Below are 21,653 nucleotides of genomic sequence, written 5' to 3' on the forward strand. Positions count from 1 at the left end.
TCCCCTTCTCATTCTTCTAAATTCTATTGGGAGTAGATCAAATTGCTCCTCCTACATCAGTCCTGCCATATATGGAATTAGTCCAAGGAACCCTGGTTGATCTCTCTCCAGAACAAGAATATCTTTGCCCAGATTAAAAAAAAAGATCAAAACCGCACACAGAACTGCAGGCGGGATCCATAATGCACCATATTCTATGAGTCAATCTTTTTTTATATATTAAAATCTCATTTTGTTTTTAGAATCCTCTGACACCAGTGGATTCTTAAAACCAAATCAGCAGTGCATCACTGGCACCAGCCTGCCCAGCACCCGGGTCATTGTACAGGAAGGCACCAGGAGGTGGTCAGCAACATCTTGAAGGCTCCTACCCACCCTGCTCATGGACTTTTTCTCCCACTCCCATCAGAAGGAGGCCTCGTAGCATCCACGCCAGGGCCACCAGACTCAAAAACAGTTACTTACCCCAAGCAGCAACACCTCCGCCTACTAAACCACCCAAAAACTACCACTACTTTATCATTTCCTGTCAATCACCGTATGTACAGATACTCCTGTGCCTAGCATCACTTTATGGACATATAATCAATCTATGTATATAAGCTATCTTATGTATTTATATTTATTGTGTTTTATTATTATTGTGTTCTTATTGTGTTTTTCTTTGGGGTTGCATTGGTTCCAGAGTAAATTATTTAATTCTCCTTTATACTTATATAGTGGAAGTGGCATTAAACAATCTTGAATCTTGAAACTTATTTATCAGTGTTCAGAAGGAAAAACTTACAGACAGAACTAGGCAGTATTGATTATCATCAACACAAGAGATTCTACAGATGTTGGAAATCTTGAGCAACACACTTAAAATGCTGAAAGAACTCAGCAGGTCAGGCAGTATCTATAGAATAAACAGACGTTTCAGGCCATGGTCCTTCATCCTGAAATGTCGATTGTTTATTCCCCTCCTTAGATGCTATCTAATATTCTGAGTTCCTGCAGCATTTTGGGAGTATTGATTATCAACCAGTTTCTTTGGATCTACAATATCAATACCCAGTGTCCATCATTCTGCTTTCTTCAACTTCACAATGTGTGCCAGCATGTCGTATTAGTAACGATGAGTATTTTCTCCAATCCTGTTCACACACGTTGGGCAGGCTTAAATCAGCTCAATTTCTCCAGAACTTCCTGTGTCATTGAGTCTTAAGATGTCTCTAACTTCAGCACTTTGAAGACTGCTAAGAAATTAATTCTGGATCTTTTATTTTCCAGATTTAAGATCATCCACCATTAATTCTCTTGGTCAGAGGTAAGCAACATTAACTTTCTGTTTGTAATGGGATTTAGGACTGTTAATGCAGTTTCTTTAAGATTAAAATTAACCTTATATTTTCTATGTACGTGGAAACATACAGTGAAATGCATCCTTTGTGTCAGATCAAATCAGTGAGGAATTTTGGTTGGGATTTGGATAGTAGTTTTGATAAATCTCACTCCATTCATGTACTGGGCTTAATCAATCATGCTGGCATTCTGCATATGATCAAATGTATACAGAAAGAGAATTTGAATCATGGATATCACTCAAGTCCATGGTTAGATAAAGTTTAATCTTCTTTTAACCACACAAGTATATATAGATAAATGAAATATCGTTCATCTGGGGCTAAAGTGCAAAACAGTACATACGGTCACAAATTAATGTCAGCACAAGTCCCTGAGTGACGTGGCCTGAAGATTGGTTGTTCATGGGATGTCCTGGAGCCATGTTTCTGCAAGAAGAAGTACGCAGCAGTTCCTCATCTCGCAGATGAAGGCAATACAGCTTGTCTTTTTGGGAGCGAACACGGGAGATCAGCACCAATGGGAAAAACAGCCTTCAGGGGCCAGACACAAGCCCAGCACAGATTACATCTCACCTGCTTTGCCCCTGTTCTCTACCACATTGCCTTCAGTACCGCCTCTGTTGGGTGGCTGAACAGGCAACACTACAGTATGAGAGCCTGGTCTCTGAGGCCACACAGCTCCCCTGCTGTCTTGCCAATGAACCAGTGAACTTCCGGCATCCGTTAGTCTCGTGAGACCATGGATTTGCACCTTGGAAGGTTTCCAGGACGCAGGCCTGGGCAGGGTTGTATGGGAGACCGGCAGTTGCCCAAGCTACAAGCCTTCCCCTCTCCATGCCACCGATGTTGTCCAAGTGAAGGGCACTAGGACCCAAGCAGCTTGGCACCAGTGTCGTCAAAGAGCAATGTGTTGTTAAGTGCCTTGCTCTAGGACACAACACGCTGCCTCAGCTGAGGCTAGAACCAGTGACCTTCAGATCGCTAGACTGATGCCTTATCCACTAGGCCACACACCAACACAACCAGTGAACTGGACTTGCAATATTTTTTGCCAATGTCCAATGCAGTCTTGTGATTACTAGTAAAATGTTTTCAGATGAACAGCTGCACCATTTGTTGGACCCCAAGAGGCAGCTGCAACCAAGTGTGCTGCCATCTTACCAGAACTTCACACACTCACTTCCTGCAAGTTCTTTCTGAATGTTTGTTTATCTTTGCCCTTTTTCTCAAACATGCTCTCAGTTTTTTGCCAGGAGTACACATTGAAAGCCTTGCTCAGCCTGGGACAGGAAAAGCTTTCGTTCTTTCCATGTTTTCCTATCTGCTGCCTCATTCATTTCCTTTTCTCCACAAACACCTTATTGCCGGCACTCTTACCTCTGTGTATCCATTCCATGTCTCAACTCATCCAGCTCTTTGACCTAGCAAATCATCCCTGTATTTGCCCAATACACAGTGTAGAAATTCCTTAGTGAAGCTCACATTGAGTGTCACTTGAAACAATTTTCTTTTCTCTCATTACACAGCATCTCAGAAGAGGACAATAGTCAGTTGCCACAGAGTCCTACAAGAAAAGATCTGGAAGGAAAAAGCAGCACTAAAGTGTATCGGACTTTCAGCTACATTAAAAACAAAATGTCAAGTGGAAAGCACAAGAACAAGGTAGGTTCTGAGAAGCTATCTTCATGGTTAACTCCAGATCAGGGTAAAAACCCTACATATTATTTGGCCTAAAATCCTGTTGGGTGTCTTTTCAATGATCCACCATGCAGGAGAGCCTTGGCAACTTCTCCAGAACCAGGTCACTGTGTTCAGAGAAGATTGGGGGGGGGGGGGGTGCACTTAATTACACGTTTGCTCCTGAGGCAAGACCCTGATAATTGCCTCAAGATGGTGGTGAATGCTGCATGGTACAGCAGAAACTGTTTCACAAAACACCACCATGATGACCCTCTGCTGATGAACAAAGAGTCAGTGTACAATTGCTGCACAAGTTATTAGGGTGGATAAGAGGGCATATGGTATTTTGGCTTTTATTATTCAGGGGACGGAGTTCAAGAGCCTCGAGATACGTTGCAGCTCTATAAAAGTGGTTAGTCCATAGTTAGTGTATTGTGTTTGGTCTGGTCACCTCAATACGGGAAAGATGTGGAAACTTTCGAGAGGGTGCAGAAGAGATTTACCAGGAAACTGTATTAGACACAAAGTACACTGCAGATGCTGTGGTCAAATCAAGACGTACAAAAAAGCAGTCCTGACGAAGAGTCTCGACCTGAAACGTTGACTGCTCCTTTCAACGGATGCTGCCCGACCTGCTGAGTTCATCCAGCTTTTTTGTATGTCGTATTAGAGACCTTGCTCTACAACAAAAGGTTGGGCAAGCTTGGACTTTTCTCTTTGGAGTGAAAGGGATTGAGGGTGATTTGATAGGGACGTACAAGATCATAAAAGTGGTTTTTTTTTTAACCTGGGCAGAAGTGGCTAATATGAGGGGGCATAATTTTAAAGTAATTGGAAGTAAGCATGGGGGGGGTGGGAATGTCAGGGGTAAGTCCTTACACAGAGAGTGGTAAAGTGCTGTCAGGTGTGGTGCTAGAGGCAGATACATTTGGGACATTTTTAGAGACATTTAGATTGGTGCATGAATGAACGAGAAATGGAGCACTCTGCAGGAGGGAATGGTAAGCTTGATCTTGGAGTAGGTTAGCTGGTTGGCACAGTATAGTGGGCTGAAGTGCCTGTACTATGCTGTCATATTCTATATTCAGTTCTGGTTTGTGGAGAAGGTTATAAGGGCGGACTTGTTCCCATGATATTGTTGTCAACTTTGAATGTTGCAGGTAAGAAATGCAGCTGTAATAGAATTTGAGATTATATTCAAATATTTTAGAGTTCTTTTTCAGTTATGACAGCTTTTTGATTCAAAGCTATGTTCACTGTTATTGAGACTTGCGCATTTTGTTAATTAATTTAAATTGAACAGTTGGCACGCTGGGATTTTAACTTGTTCTTCTGGGTTGTTGGTCTGGCCTCTGGAGTACTGACCAACTAGTTTGACTCATGCCACAGTTCCCTCATGTTTTAAGATTTTGATATTATTTATTTGTCACATGTACATTCAAACATGTTGTTCTGTGTCAATGACCAATAGAGTCCAAGTATCGTGCTGCGGCAGCCAAGTGACGCCATGCTTCCAGCACCAACAGAGCATGCTCACAACTCACTGACCCCTCACCTATCTGTCTTTGGAATGCGGGAGGAAACTGGAGCACTTGGAGGAATCTCAGATAGTCATGAGGAAAACATATTAACTCCTTACAAACAGCAGCAGGAATTGAGCCCCAATCAGAGGGTTGTGGGTGCCTGAATGACTTGCCAGGGATGGTGATGGAGGCTAAAACATTAGAGGTACTTAAGAGCCTCTTGGACAGGCACATGGATGAAAGAAAAACAGAGGGTTACAGGGTAATGTGGGTTTAGTTCCTTTTTTTAAGGAATATATGTGTCAGCACAACATCAAGGGCTAAAGGGCCTGTACTGTGCTGTAGTATTCTAGTGATCACTGATCATTGAAATTTCATATTCCCCAATAGGCCAGCACTTCCCACATATATCAGTAATTCTGTCAGTAATAAACCCTTGGATTTCCAGACAAAGTGCATAACCAAGGATGTAAACTATGAAAAGGTATTGGTAAGCAGGGTGGTTAAGAAGACTTTTGGCATGCTGGCCTTCATCAGTCAGATGGGTATAGACATTGGGAGGTTAAATTACATGTACTATCAAAGTAGGTATACAGTATACAACCTGGAGATTCATTTCTTGCAGACAGCAACAAATCAAAGAAGCACCATAGAACCTGTTTAGAGAAAAATCCCACAGATCAAGAACATTGTGAGAGTAAGCGTTCGGCACGGACTAGAAGGGCCAAGAAGGCCTGTTTCCATGCTATAATTGTTATATGATTATATGACATCAGATGGGCAAGAAAAAGAACAAATAACACACAAAACGTTAAACATCAAACCACAGAATCCCCTAAGGTGCGTCTACTGTCACAAGCCGCTAAGGCGAGTAAAGCCAGCACAAGAGTCGATGGCTGAAAACCTCGGTCAAGTCGAGCAAACGGTAAAGCGAGTTCAGCACTGAGGACAATAAACATCAAGCAGCAGCTGAAAGTGGGTCTACAGCCACGGGCCATGAGCCACTGAGGCGAGTGAACCTTGCAGCACGGGACCCAAAACTCCTGCACCTTCCACCAGCAGTAGCAAGAGGGAGACTGGTCAAACACAGGCAGATGGTTCTGAACACCCGATCATTTTCTGCTCTCGTCCTCATCAGTTTTAATCATCCTGAGCACTTTAACTGGCACACATGGACCTGACTACAGGTATTGACACCCCCAGCAACAGCCATAGCTGCACTCCATGCCAGATCAACCAGGAGATCACAGGAGCACCAACTCGTTAAGTCAGTCCAAAAATTGCATTCTTGCAGCTGCAGTTGATCCCGGTTTAGAAGGAAAAGAAGAGTATCCAGTAGTTTTGTAAGCTGTTTGCAAGATGTCGTTGTTGGTCACTGGTCTTGCCAAATGTTGCAGTTAAGTTGAAGTCATCCAAAATGTTCGCGAGGCCACACTTGGCATATTATGTCAATTTTGGTCACCCTGTACAGGAAGTTGTTAAGTTGGAAAATTTTCCTGAGTGCAGTAAAGATTTATTAGGTTGTTTCCAAGACTTGAGACTAGGGAGTGGTTGGCCTGGCTAGAGTTTTATTGCCAGATCATAGCCGACTATGGGATGATCTTGTAGAAGTGAATGAGGAGCATAGATAGGGTGAATGCATTGTCCTTTTCAAAGTGTGGGGAGTCAAGAACCATATTTGAGGTGAGAGTTTTAATACCAACTTGAAGGACAACTTTACACAGAAGGTGGTACAGATGTGGAAAGAGCTGCAAGAGGAAGTGAGACAGGTACAACAGCAACTTTTAAAAGACAGTTGGGCAACCACATGGATAGGAAATATTTAGGAGGATATGGGGCAAATGGAACCAGCATGGATGAGCAATTTGCTTGGCATGGATCATTTGGGCTGAAGGGACTGTTTCTGTGCTGTGTTACCTTTTGACTCTGAGGTAACTTTCTTTGACCTCTGCGTCATTAAGAACAAGAGCAGCAAACTAATAAGAATGGTGTTAATACGGGGTAACAAGGTCCCAGGGTGCAAACGATCCAGGGAGTAAAGCAACACCCTCAGCTGGCAGTAAGACTAATGTCTACTAAGAACTTGTAGAGGTGCTGGAGAAGGTTCATCAGTCGGCCAAGTCATTTTGTTCTCAGACCTGCAAATCAGCTTGAGCTGCTTGTGACAGCAAGAAGTGACTTACACTTGGTAATCAGAACCAGCATTCTTTAGATTTGCTGTTTGATAATTAGCTGTTGATTTAATAAATCACTTTTGTGTCTGTCTGTTTGAATAGGTGTTGCTTTTTAACATGGAGTTGATAATTCTAATCAGTTCATGCAAGTAGAATACCCACTATATTGACTTCAAGCCAATATAGCAGCCGTTTCTACTTACATGCTTTTGTGTGTAGTTTTTCATTGTATTTCTCCAATCTACTGTGGATACGTCCAAGAAAATGAATTTTAAGGTAGTATATAGTGACCCATACACACATTGATAATAAATTTACTTTGAACTTTGAACTTCCACTGATTGAAAGCATAGAATAATAAATCTAATGTAATTGTTACAGGATAGTGAAGAGCCCTTTCAGTTTTTTCTTCCATGTTGAGTTTTATACATGTTATTTTCCAAGGTGTCTTTATCCTGTACTACCTTCAAAATTGTATGATTCAGTTCCTCATCTCAATCCTCTGAGCTGTCCCCTTGGATCCTGGACTCTCCCACTAATGGAAACGTCCTCTCTACATTCATCCTCTCCAGGCTTTTTCTGGTTCAATTTCAGACTTCCAGCATCTGCTCTCTGTTCACGTAGACTTCAGAAGAACCTGTGATCCCATCGAGAGAGGAAGTTTTAGCATTCCTGAAATAATAACTAAAGCAGACTACTTTGGCATTTGAGCATTTGCTATTCTTGGAATCTTGCTGTGTGTGTCTTTGCCTCCCAAGCAAGCATTTACAATAATTCAGGGGCCATAGGTGACTTTGAGGAATCCATATATTAATGTATCTTCTTCTAGCCAAGGATTTAATCACATCATTGCCATTTGAAGGTGAGAGGGATAAGATGTAAAGGGGACTTGAGGATTAGAACATAAAAGAGTACAGCCAGGAACAGGCCATTCGGCACACAATGTGGTGCCAAACCAGCTAAAATGCAATTTAAAACCACCCAAACTCTGATCCCTCCTACCTATACCGTGTTCATATCCCCCCCATCTTCCTTATATCCATGTGCCTATCTAAACATCTCTTAAAAGCCTCTAATTTATTTATCTCTACCACAGTATTCCTCACATCCCCCTTGAACTGGCCCCCTCTCATCTTCAATGCATATCCTCTGGTACTAGACATTTCAACACTGGGAAACAGATACAACCTTGTCCACTATTTCTGTGGCTCTCATAATCATATAAACCTCTATCAGGTAACCCCTCAGCCTCCAGCACTCCAGGCAAACCAATCCAAGTTTACCCATCCTCTCGTGATAATATATTCCCATTAAATTTTTCACACATGGTGGGGAAAGGTTCATGCAACAAGCTGACAGGGAAGTGGTGAAGGTAGATAAAAATTACACCGTGTAAAAGGCACTTGGACAGGTTCATGGATAGGAAAGGTTTAGAGAAGGGGTTCCCAAACTTTTTTTTCTAATGCCTTGGAGACCAATACCTTGAAGCAAGGGGTCAATGGACCCAGTTTGGGAGCCCCGATTTAGAAGCATGTGGGCTTAATGCAGGAAAATAGGACTTACACAGCTAGGTACCTTGGTCAACTTGGGCCAAAAGGCCTCTTTCTGTAATTGTATGACTGTGAATGAAAATCACTTTTCCCCATGAATTGTCCATGGTTCTTGGGTTCCTTCACATCTCTCACTGAGAACCTGTGGAGCTGATGTGGTTTCCCCTCCAGGGTTATATGGAATAGTGTCACAGACTCACAAAAAAAGTCCAGCACAGAAAACTGGTCCATCGGTCCATCGGTCCGTGCTGAAGCATTTGATATACCTGTTGCCATTGGCCTGTACCAGGTCCATAGCCCACCTTATTCCTCCCATCCGTGGACCTACCCAAACTACTAATATCAAGCTTGTATGCACCACTAGTGCAGACAGCTTGTTCCATACTCTCACAGACCTCAGCGTGAAGAACTATTCCCATGTGTTCCCCTTAAACTTTTCATCTTTCTCCCTTAACCTATAACCTCCAGTTGTTGTCCCACCCAACCTCAGTGGAAAAAACCTGCTTGCATTTACTCTATCTAGACCCCTCATAATTTTGTGTACCTCAATCCTTCCTTATAACTCAGGTCCTCCAATCCTGACAATGGGATTCTACTTACTCTTCAGTGTTCCTGGTGAAGCTCAGACCATGAAAATAATAAAAGTAATTGCAGACGCTGGCACTCTTAAAAGGAAAACAAGCATAGGATAGAGTCAACACACACAAAATGTTGGAAGAACCCAGCATCTATGGAAAAGAGTACAGTCGACATTTCAGGCCAAGACCCTTCAGCAGGACTCGGCACAAAACATCGACTGCACTCTCGTCCATAGATGCTGCCTGGCCTGCTGAGTTCCTCCAGCATTTTGTGTGTGTTGCTTGGATTTTCAGCATCTGTAGATTTTCTCTTGTTTGTGACAGAGAATGGTCAGTAACATGGGAAATGCTGGGGGAACTCAGCAGGTCAGGCAGCATCAATGGAAGAGAATAATCAGTGACGTCAGGGGCCGAGTCCATTCATCAGTACTGGAGAGGAAGAATGAGAAGGTGGGGGGAAGAGGAGGAGTACACGGTGGTAAGTGGTAGGTGAAACCAGTTGAGGTGGAAGGTGCATGGTTGAAGTAGAGAGGATGAAATGAGAAGCTGGGAGGTGATAGGAGAGGAGTGTAGACATGGAAGAAAGGGAAGGAGGATGGAGATCAGACGGAGGCAGAACAAGGTAAAACGATAACAATAAAGTGTAACAGCTAGAAAGAAAGTGCCACGTAGGAAGACTACAAGGTGAAAGATCATAACGAGGTATATTGGGAGGTTGAGTCTGTTTTATCACTCTAGGGAACTACTTAATAGTCTTATTGCAGCGGGGTAGAAGCTGTCCTTGAACCTGTTGGTGAGTGCTTTTGCCTGTGGGAGCGGGGAGAAGACAAAATCTAATGACTGGGGTCTTTAATTATGCTGGCTGCTTTACTGAGGTAGCAAGAGGTATAGACAGAGACGCTTTGATAATAAATGAAGCTTTGAATCAGAATCAGGATTATTATCACCGGCATCGGTTGTGAAATTTATTAACTTAGCAGCAACAGTTAAATACATGATAAATATAGAAAGAAAAAAATAATTAAGTAAATTAATTTTAAAAAGTAAGTGTATATATTTATATTAAGTAGATTAAAAATAGTGCAAAACCAGATTACCAACCAGTATGTCTTTGGACTTTGGGAGGTAACTGGATCTCCCAGAGGAAACGCACATGGTCACGGGGAGAATGTACAAACTCCCTACAGGCAGCAGCGGGAATCGAACCCGGGTCACTGGTACTGTACAGCGTTGTGCTAACCACTAGGCCACTGTGCTGTCCCACTCTGGTGCCTTTTGTAGATGGCGCCATGGGGTTGGGGGGGGGGGGGGATGGTGGCAGAGGGATATCCAGGGTGGTGGAGGCAATGCCAGTCAAATAGGATGCTTTGGGGGCACTTCAACTCGTATCTGTCACTGAAAGTCCATCTTTCTTCTAATTCAGTCACAATAGCTATTTAACAAGCCACATTGAAAAATGCCCTTCTAAACAAAAGGGAGTTGCACATTTATCAAACAAGAGTGTTTTGCTGAATTAAAAGTTTTAATTTCATTTGAAATTAAGGATGTGCAATAATTTAGCTGGGAGAGTCATTACAAAGGCACCAAAAATGCTTTAGGTCATAACGAGTGCAGGAATATTCGATTTGGCTTAATGCTTCTAAACAACTTACTTAGTGAGCCCAAAAAGGTGGCCTCCCCCTCTCAACCCCAACTTCCTCTGACTGAGAAGCACGTCATGGCAAATTGAGACAGCCAGCCCATTTCTCTTTTGCTACCAGCATGTTGAAAGAAGATTTCTCCTGATCCTAATTATGTCGTGGATTAAACTGTCTTTTCCGCAGATGAGTTCTTTCAAGATGGTAGGTGAATGGTTGCTTCGGAGCAGTGGTTGATTTGTTGCCGTGTCATTTTGGAGACGAAAGTTTAAATGTTCTTGTCTGTAAAAGTCTTCGTGCTGGCTGCCGTTGCTTGGTTTCCTGTTTATATTCTGTGTTGTAATAAGCTTACATCTTCAGACATAGCGTCTAATATTTCAGTGTAGCTGTGTTCTTTTAAAATGTTCTTTTACATATGGTTTTGTTTCTGTTCCTCAAAGATAGTTAAGTGTTCAGTGAGGTTTATGTAAATGGAAGTTTCTGTAGTAACAAACTAAAAGTACACTTCCAACTGGATCTGCAGTGGATTAGTCTTTACGTAAAGATCAGACCTTGTATAATTTTACACTGAGCACAACGGTCTGAGGAAATCATACCCTTAGATAAAATAAGCAAGCATTTATTTGTAAAGCAGTGGTTGTCTTGTTATGCGCATGTAATGATGTAAAACAACAATATTCAGAGTGACAGGCAGGGAAAGATGGTCTTTCCATGGTCCCAGTTGTGCTGAGATATGTTATTGAGGTTTGGGTCAGAATGAAACACTGAATTCTTGCTGTATAATTTGTGCCTTATTGCCACTGGAAAGCTAAGTAACAAGGCAGAATGCGACTTGTAATTCTTAACACAGTCTTTGTCTTTTAACACTTTGTGGTTATGGTGGCACTCGGCTAAACTTTAAATTGTGCACTGACGATGGGAAGTGTCAGAAATGAGTTCGTTGCTTGTGCTGGCTCTCAGTCCCTGCTGCATCATAAGGCCTCCAAGTGCCATAGTTCAGAGTGTGTACCCATTGGCCAGCTTCCATAACAGAACACCTATATGGTTCAAAGCTTCACACAGTATTCCAGATGCAGTGAGGAAACCTCAACCAGACCTGATAGAGAGTCTCGGCTTGAAGCGTCGACTGTTTATTTCCCTCCATAGATACTGCCAGACCTGCTGAGTTCCTCCTGCACTTTGTGCATGAGCATTGGGAAATGTGCAGCTGAGTTTCTGCTGGGTTAAGCCCTCCCATGTAGGAGAGACCTTGTCTCCTGGGTGATAGGTATTTAAATATAGAACACAGAAACAGGCCCTTCGGCCCATGATGTTGTGCTGAACTAATCGAATGAGTAATTAAATTCCTAACTACTCTGCACAATGTCCATTCTCAGTGAGTTTATGCTTATCTAAAAGCCTCTTAAAGGCCTCTGTCATATTTGTCACCACCAGCACCCTGGCAACACATTCCAAGCACCCACCACTCTGCCCTGCACATCTCCTTTGCATGCCCTCTATTGTTAGATATTTGACCCTATGAAAAATATATCAGCTGTCAACTCAATGCCTCTCATAACTTTAGAAAATTCTTTAGGGAAATTTTGAATACATACGGTATTTTGGTTATATTATTTAACTTGGATTAATTATTGGACATTGATTATACCATTTAACTTGGATTTAACTCGTGATGTGCAAAAGTGCTTGTTTGAGTGATAAATGCACAAAAATAAATTTTTCAATAATACATTTTGATTCATTGACAAACATTCAAAAATGTTTAATATCCAAGACATTCTTAGGCATCTGAAGCTCCCAAGCACTCTGACATCTTTGAATCAAACAACCACAGTTATGCAGCACAGAAACAAGGCCCTTTGGCCCATCACAATCATGCCTATTCACCCACATTCGATCTCAATCCTTCTATGTCTTATCCATTTAAATGTTGTCTAAATGTCTCATATACATTGATTGTATCTGATTCACCACCATTTTTACTGTGAGTTCCTGATAGCCTCATCTCTGTGGAAGAAAAATATTTTCCCTCAAGTACCTCATAAAATTCCAACTTCTTACCTTAAGCCTATACCCTCTTGTTTTTTGATATCCCACCATAGGAGAAGAAACTGACCATCCAACCAACCACCATTGCCTGCCTGGCAGCTCCTCCAGTGTTTTGCTCTGGCTCCCCAGCTTCTGCAGAATCTCTTGTGTTTACCCAAACTATGCATTTTTATTTCATACACCTTCATAAGGTCACCCCTCAGCCTCCTTTCATTCAAGCGAAAACAGGCCCAGGCTACCCAGTCCTTCCCATAAGTGAAGTTTGCAAATCCAAGCAACAGCTTGGTGAGTCTCTTCCACACTCTCTCCAGCACAACCATACCCTACATTTACTGACGTGACCAGAGCTACACATGACACTCCCAAGTTTGATCTAACCAGTTATGTAAAGTTGCAACGTAACATCTCAGTTTTATATTCTATGAAACAATGTATGCTACATTCCTTGTTTACTCTCTGTGTTCCCATTTTCAGGGAGACCCAATGTCCCTCTGTTCATCTACATTCATTAGAACCGTAGTACTTACTATCTACAGTACCATACAAAAGTCTCGGGTACATAAATATAGCTAAGGTACCTAAGACTTTTGCACAGTACTGTAGTAATTTAATGCATTGAACTATACTTATGAAAAAAAAAACAAATTTCATATGGGAGGGTTGATAAACCTGATTCTCATATGGGTCTCTGTTGTAGATTGAGAGTGGGAAGCAGGGCAGGGAGAGGGGGATCATGGTAGGGAAAAGGGGTAGGGGGAGAGGAGGGAGTGGGAAGCACCAGAGTGACATTCTGTAATGATCAGTAAACCAATAGTTTGGAATCAATTGGCCGTGTCTGGTGTATCTGGGCTGGCTGTATCTGTACCAGCGCCAAATCTCTGCCCCTGGCACTCCTTCTCTGCCACCTATCCCACAACCCTCCCTCAGTGCTCGACCCTCACCATTTCCATCATCCTTTGTTCCCAACAGATTTACAAACTTGCTCTCCGCTCCAATTGGTAAATACATTACTGTGCAAAAGTCTTAGGCACTCTAGCTATATGCAGGTGCTTAAGATTTTTGCACAGCACTGTGTACTTGCCTCTAGTTGACTTCAGGGCGGTGATAGTACTTTATCACCAGTCAGTGCATGGTGCGAGTGAAGCTTGCTGCCTTCTCTTAGAAGGTGGTTTCATTACGTTGGGTCATATCAGTAAACTGGGAGCCGGGTTCCCCATGGAAGACTACACCAGACAACTATGATGGAACAAACAAGATGACAAAGAGCGGGCAGCCGGTGATTTGTCACAACAAAATGTAGAACACAGAACTACAGCACAGTACAAACCATTTGGCCCACAATGTTGTGCCAACCTATTCACCTACTGTCCTCTAAATTCAGATCATATCTGAGGTATTTAAATATAACTACTTAAATAAATCAGGAATATAAAAGCAAAGGATATTCTAAAATGGGTGGCCCACAAATGTAGTCATTAATCCACCTGGTTCTTTGTTTTCTTAAAGTTGGGGACGTAGTGGCTATACCATGGGAGCAGAAAACAGCCAATCTTGTCTGTCCAGAATTTATAAGCAGAATAAGAATCAGGTCAGGCAGCACCTGAGTTAACATTTCCAGTCAATGATTCTACAATCAGTCAGTTCTGCTGAAGGGTCTCCAACTGGAACTGTCAACACACGCACAAAATGCTGGAGGAAATCAGCCAGTCGGAGGGGAATGAACAGTCGACGCTTTGGGCCAAGACCCTTCATCAGAACTGTTATCTTTGTCTTTCCTCCGCAAGCACTGTCTGAGCTGCTGAGTATTTGCAATGTTTCCTCTTTTATTCTGGATCCAGTACCATACTTGAATTCTAGCCAGGCTTTGGGAACAGTCAGAGATGGCCAATAAATGCTAGCTGTATATGTATCTGTGTGTGCACGTGGTATCTGTGTAGGCATGTGCATATGGTGTTTATCAGTTTGAAGGCAAAGCGACAGACATACTTCTGTGGTGCCTTTTGCGTTGTTTTCAGCAGTGCTCCACAGTCACTGAGGTAATTTTCACGTAGATAGGCATTGTCATTGTAGGAAATGCTGCCATCTATTTGTCTGAGTAGAAGAGTAGTGTAAATCCAACCGCAAACCTTTTCCCCTGACATTAGTTGACAGAGAAGCATTGGGACAGAGCGCCTCTGCTCTTTGACGCATTGCTGCGAGGTAGTTTTCAGTCCACCTGAGAGGGAGGGCGTGATCTTAATTTAATGTATCATCCAAAGATCAGTAAGCTGGTAAAGTTTCAACATTGTCAGATCTCAGAAATGAATCTGAACCTACAAGTACTAAGATTGGCGTAGCTAGTAGAACAGCTGCCTCACCACATCACAGACCCTGGTCAAAATCCTGACTAGCTCATCTGTCTGCGTTGAGTTTTCATGTTCCCCCTGGGTTTCCTCCATCAGTCCGAAAGGTGAACGGCAACTGTAAATTATCCCTTGAATGTAGGTGAGTGGTAGAATGGGGTTGGAATTGATGAGAATATGGAAGAACCAAAGGCCTGTTACTTGAAGTGAGTGAACTCCCAAATCAAAGTTCAAAGTATACTTATCATCAAGGCTTCTATACCTTTACAGTGCCTTGAAAAAGTATTCAGCACTCCCTGCCTCCTCAACAATTTTTCACATCTTCTGTTTCATTTTCTAAATTTAAAATATATTAAAGTAGGATTTTTCAGTTCACATTGTGCATCATGTCAAATAAAAAGAAAAATTCCAAAAGCTGTCAACAATTTACTAAAAATCAAAAACCAAAATACTAACTTTCCTCAGGTCTAATACATTACCAACTCACCAAATTGTTGATGTAGAAAGTTGGAGGACACCCCCATCTCTGTAAGGTCCAACAGTATGTGATAGATTTTCAACAGTCTAAATGAAATGAAGACAAAACAGCATTCAAGGCAAGTCAGGGAAATGATAATAAAGAAGCACAAATCTGGGAAAGGATACAAGACCACCTCAAAGGCACTGAACATACCTCGGAGCTCAGTGCATTCCATCATGAAAAGGTAGAAATAATTTGAAACCATAGCCACACTGTCTAGGTCAGGCTGTCCTTCTAAATTTAGTCACCAGAGAAGAATGGCACTTGAAGAGAGGCTGCTGTGGTGCCAACAGTCATACTGAGTGAGCTGCAGAAGCCAGTGACTGCAACTGGAGATGATGTTCATGGCTCTACAATCTCTAAGACCTTGCAGAAGAAGGGTATTTATGGAAGAGCGGCAAGGAAGAAGCCCTGGCTAAAAACAAAAGCATATCCTCTCCTATAAAGACTTTGCGAAGTGTCACTTAGAAGATACTGTAAAGAGATGGAAGAAGGTCTTGTGGTCAGATAAGACTAAAGTGGAACTTTATGGCCTCAACAGCAAGCAGTACGTGTGGTGTAAATCTAATACTGCGCATCAACCAGGTAACACCATCCCGACTGTAATGTATGCTGGAAGTGGAACAGGAATGCTCTTCAGCAGCAGGGACGATAAATCTGGTCAGGCTTGATGAGAAGATGAATGCTGTTAAATACAGAGATCCTGAAAAAAATCTGCTCGCCTCTGACAGAAAGTTTAAACTGAGGAGGAAGTTCGTCTTTCGGCAGTACAATGACCCAAAGCATACTGTCAGAGCAACCATGGTGTGGCTTCAAATGACTAAAATCGATGTCCTTGAGTGGCCCAGAGTCCTGATCTTAACCACAACTAACCTGGCACAGCTTGAGCAATTTTGCAAGGAGAAATGGGCAAACCTTGCTCCATCACATTGTGCAAAGCTAGTAGAGACTTATCCAAAAAGACTACTGGCTATAATAGCTGCGAGAGGTGGTTCAACTAACTAGTGAGCAAAGGGGATCAATATTTTTCAACTGCTGACATATCAGTTTTTGAACTTTTAGATTTTCATGCTTTACAATTGTGGTGAACTATGTGCCTGTCGGGACACGCCCCTGCTGACTGCTCCTGTGGCTCCTCCCACAGGCCCCTGTATAAAGGAGACCTGCGGCCTGAAGATCGGCCTCAGTCTCCAGGACCTTGTATGATAGACACTCACTCCTGGTTCCTTCTTCCAGTCAATAAAAGCCGATATCTCGCCTACGTCTCAGTGTGAGTTATTGATGGTGCATCAACAATTTTCCGTGTTTTTGGGCTCTACTTTGAAAAAAGAAGCATGTGATTCACAAGTTAAAATTCTCAGTTAAATTGATCAAAGTAACCGTAGTACTGACTTATGTGAAGAAAGGGTTGGGGGCTAAATTTATTTTTCAAGGTACTGTAAGGTACCTAGAGATTCATTTTCTTGCAGGCATTTACAGGAAAAAGGAATACAACAGTTTTTTTTGAGAAACTATACATAGGCAGACACAAAGACTGATAAACACCTAATGTGCAAAAGAAGACAACCTCTGCAAATTAACAAAAGACGGAGAATATGAGTAATAAAGAGTCCTTGGAAGTGAGGCTATCACTGTCCAATCTGTTCAGAATAGTGATGAGTGAAGCGATCCGTGCCGGTTCGGGAGCCTGATCGTTATAAAGTAATAACTCTTTCTGAACCTGGTAGGGTGAGAGCTGAAACTTCTGCCCAATAGTGGCCGTGAGAAGAGAGCATGGCCTGGATTGTTGGGGTACTCCATGATGGATGCCGCTTTCTTGTGCCAGTCGGTGTGCTTAGTAGAGGAATATGCTTTGTCTCTGATGAACTGGGCTGCATCCTCTAGTTCCTGTAGTCTTTCCTGTTTCTGGGTATTGGTGTTTCCATACCAGCTCATGATGCAGCCAGTTAGAGTGCTGTCCAATGTGTATCCATAGAAGTTTGTCAAAGTTTTTGGTGACATGCCGAATCTATGCAAACTTCTAAGTAATGGCACTGTCACACCACCTTTGTAATTACAGGACAGAATCTCTGATGTATTGACACCAAGGAATTCAATGTTACTGACCCTCTCTACCTCCATTCCCCTACTGAGGACTGGTTGATGGACCTTCTTTAGTCTGTAATCAGCTCTTTGATTTTGTTGACATTAAGTGAGGTTGTTGCAGCAACATTTAACCAGATTTCCATCCTCCCTCCTCTATGCTGATTCGTCATCACTTCTGACTCACCCAAGTGTTGCAGAGCAGACTTTAATCTGTTGACCATATCCCTTGTGTCATCCTCTCAGTGCAGTTTGTATCTGTTTATATGATTATCTGGCCAAATTCGGCTGCTCTGTGTGTGTTCACGTTGGTGCGTGCATGGCTACTAAACTTGCTACAATTAGTATAGGTCTGATGTCTCAACTGACTCTGCAAACAAATCCATCTTCTCGCATTATAAGTAGAGTGTTTTGCATTGAAGTTTCAACATGTGACAGCCAAAATGTATGGTTAAAGCAGGCAATTTATTGACAGGAAGTTCGGTTAAAGGGTTGGTTCATCTGTGATCACAGCTTTGCAAGCAACGATTATTTGCTCAGTGTGTAAAATGTAGACATATGTAGATGAAAATAAATTGTGGTAGCCATAGGGCTGACTGTGCATTTATGCAGATCCACATATAGCAAGGCAGAGCAGAGCCTCATACAGCAAATATTTGCTCCAGATTTCAGCATCTGTCATCTCTTGTGTCTCCAGTGGATTAAAAAAAAGACCGAATACAGGAATCCTAGTAAATATTATTTCCCTGATTTCCGGAACGCTGCAGTTTCATGGCTGCTGTCCTTGGGTCAATTAACCCAACAAAAGCTAAGAGTTGGAACTGGAATTCACTGAGTCAAATTTGGCTAAATATCACTGTAGATTCATTTGATAAGGATTCGATCAGAACTTCGTGCGGTGAGACTGATGACCAAGCTGGAGTTCAAGTCAGTTCTCCCAACCCCTCAGCTGGGCTTTAAAAATTCATTAAAACTCTTGCATCAGTCACAGAGTTCTACAAAAGCAACTCGAGGTTTATTTAGAACTTCTAGTCTGATTAAAGTCTGAGTCTTCTATAAATGAGTAATAATAGCATGATCACTCAAACTGAGTATGAATCAGAATCAGATTTATTATCATAGGTATGTGATGTGAAATTCGTTAACTTACCAGCAGCAGTTCAATGTAATACATAATCTAGCAGAGAGAAAAAATAATAATAATGAATAAAATAATAATTAAACAAGTAAATCAATTACGTATATTGAATAGATTTTAAAAATGTGAAAAAAAAGAAATATTGTATATTTTTTTTTAAAGTGAGGTAGTGTCCAAAGATTCAATGTCCATTTAGGAAGTTATCCCTGAATCCTTCAAGCTTCTGTACCTCCTACTTGATGGTAACAGTGAGAAAAGGGCATGCTCTGGGTGCTGGAGGTCCTTAATAATGGACATTGCCTTTCTGAGACCCCACTCCCTGAAGTTGTCCTGGGTACCCTGTAGGCTAGTACCCAAGATGGAACTGACTAGATTTACAACCTTCTGCAGCTTCTTTCGGTCCTGTGCAGTTGCCCCTCCATACCAGACAGTGATGCAGCCTGTCAGAATGCTCTCCACGGTACAACTGTAGAAGTTTTTGAGTGTATTTGTTGACATGCCAAATCTCTTCAAACTTCTAATGAATTATAGTTGCTGTCTTGCTTTATTTATAACTACATCGATATGTTGAGACCAGGTTAGATCATCAGAGATCTTGACACCCAGGAACTTGAAGCTGTTCACTTTCTTCACTTCTGATCCCTCTATGAGAATTGGTATGTGTTCCTTCATCTAACCCTTCCTGAAGTCCACAATCAGCTCTTTCATTTTACTGACGTTGAGTGCCAGTTTGTTACTGCTGTATCATTCCACTAGTTGGCATATCTCACTCCTTGTATGCTCTCTCATCACCACTTGAGATTCTGCCAAATTTATAGATGGTATTTGAGCTATGCCTAGCCACACAGTCGTGTAGATAGAGAGTAGAGCAGTGGGTTAAGCACACACCCCTGAGGTGTGCCAGTATTGATTGTTATTGAGGAGGATGTGTTATCACCAATCCACACAGATTGTGGTCTTCTGGTTAGGAAGTCTAGGATCCAATTGCAGAGGGAGTACAGAGGCTCAGGTTCGGCAACTTCTCAATCAGGGAATGATGGCATTAAATTCTGAGCTATCATCGATGAACACATTCTGACGTAGGTATTTGTGTTGTTCAGGTAGTCTAGAGCCATTGAGATTGTGCTTGCCATTGACCTGTTGTGGCAATAGGCAAAATGCAGTGGGGTCATAGCCTTGCTGAGGCAAGAGTTCAGTCTAGTCATGACCAATCTCTCAGAGCATTTCATCACTGTCGATGTGGATGCTACTGGGCAATAGTCATTAAGGCAGCCCACATTATTCTTCTTAGGCATTGGTATAATTGTTGCCTCCTAGGGGGTTATTCCCTCAATGGAAATTGCCTGTCCATGACTATGTTTAACATGGAGAGACTATTGTACAAACGGCCACTACCTGGTCCTTGACAGATGGGGGTCAGGGTCAAGTGGCATGGAACGCAAGATGACTGGGAACCCTTCTCTGCTGCAGTCTTCCTCTGCCTTCACTGCTATTTGATGTGTCATCATCTTCTGCTAGTTCCACCGCTGAGGTTTTGGTTGGATCGCTCTTTGTCCGGATGCCCCCCACTTGACCTTACCACCATGGGTGACTCCAGCAGGAGCTGATCTCCAGACAGCATCACTCCCGGGATGTCAGGGACCTTCAGACCTCTTCATCACGACAAAGGGACGATCCTCAGAGAAGAAATGAGTAATAAGACTTAAACAGATGGCACTGTAGCATAGCAGTTATTACAAAGCTTTATAGCTCCAGCAATCAAAAACTTAAGGTTCAATTCACCCCACTGTCTGTAAAGACTTTGTACTTTCTCCCCGTGACTGTGTGGGTTTCCTCCAAGTGCTCTGGTTTCCTCCCATATCTAAACAGAGATGCGAGTTAGGGTTACTGAGTTGTGAACATGCTACGTTGGCATTAGAGATATGATGATACTTGCAAGCTGCCCCCAGCGCATATTCAGACTATGTTGGTTGTTGATGCAAACAACACATTTTGCTGTGTCTTTTCCTGTGCATTTGATAAATAAAGCTAACCTTTTTAATCTTACAAATCATTTAATAATTTTCGGGGCTTTGGTTGGTTTTCAGGATACCAAGGCAAGTTACGTGGGTAGAACAGATCTATTTCTGCTGGTTGGAAAGTCTGCGACTAGACAGTACTTTCTGCACCCTGAAGACTGAAGTTAGGAACCATTTCTACACATGATAGTAGAAGAAAACCAAATCTCTCCCTCACAGGCAATAATTGATCAGGAGATTAGAAGTAATTAACTAACATGGAAAAATGATGTGTGTGGTTAGCTCAGAATCATAATGAGTTACAAACTTAAGGGTTAAATTTCCTCCTGCGCCTGTATTCCTGACCACCAGTGGAGTTGGAAGATGTTGAAGGAGTGAGTGGAGAATCAAAGAACAAGTTGTCAGACCTAGAATTGTGTCAGTTGGATGGAAAGGGGAGTACAATGGCTGGTCCATCAGAAGCAACTTCGGATGGAGGCATTCACATGAAGACGCCTCCATCAGAGAAGGAGCATTTGGCTACAGAAGGACAAGAGTGTGGAGGGATCATTAAATGAGAGTGGCTATTTTAAATCCAGTAAAACAGAGACAGGATGTGCTGGCATTGGAAAGGGTTCAGAGGAGGTTCACAAGAATGATTCCAAGAATGAAAGGGCATGAGGAACATTTTTTAGCCTGTAATTGATGGAGTTTAGAAGAATGATGGGTGGGGATAGAAGATCTCATTGAAACTTAGTGAATATTAAAAGGTCTAGATGGAGTAGATATGGAGAAGATGTTTCCAATAGTCTAGGACCAGAGGGCACAGCCTCAGCATAGAAGGATATCCCTTTAGATCAGAGATGAGGTGGAATCTCTTTCACCAGAGGATGACAATTCTGTAGAATTCATTGCATGGACAGCCATATCACTGGGAAAACTTAGACGGGGGTTTAGTAGGGCATTAAAAGGTTACAGGGAGAAGGCAGAAGAATGCAGCTGAGAGGAATTATGATTGAATGGTGGAGCAGACTAGA

At 42.3% G+C, this 21,653-nt stretch overlaps 1 protein-coding gene across 9 annotated transcripts in view; it reads left to right on the forward strand.

Annotated features, from left to right (window-relative positions):
- Positions 1-21,653, forward strand: part of LOC132382584 (A-kinase anchor protein 13-like) — a 548,542-nt gene that overhangs the window by 411,040 nt on the left and 115,849 nt on the right. For all 9 annotated transcript variants that reach the window (XM_059952931.1, XM_059952933.1, XM_059952936.1 and 6 more), the window contains 2 exons: positions 1,273-1,309; positions 2,873-3,008. In XM_059952931.1, the coding sequence (XP_059808914.1) occupies positions 1,273-1,309; positions 2,873-3,008 (173 nt within the window). The remainder of the gene's footprint in view (positions 1-1,272; positions 1,310-2,872; positions 3,009-21,653) is intronic.

This window comes from Hypanus sabinus, chromosome 28 (genome assembly GCF_030144855.1).
Source record: "Hypanus sabinus isolate sHypSab1 chromosome 28, sHypSab1.hap1, whole genome shotgun sequence".
Lineage (NCBI taxonomy): Eukaryota > Metazoa > Chordata > Chondrichthyes > Myliobatiformes > Dasyatidae > Hypanus > Hypanus sabinus.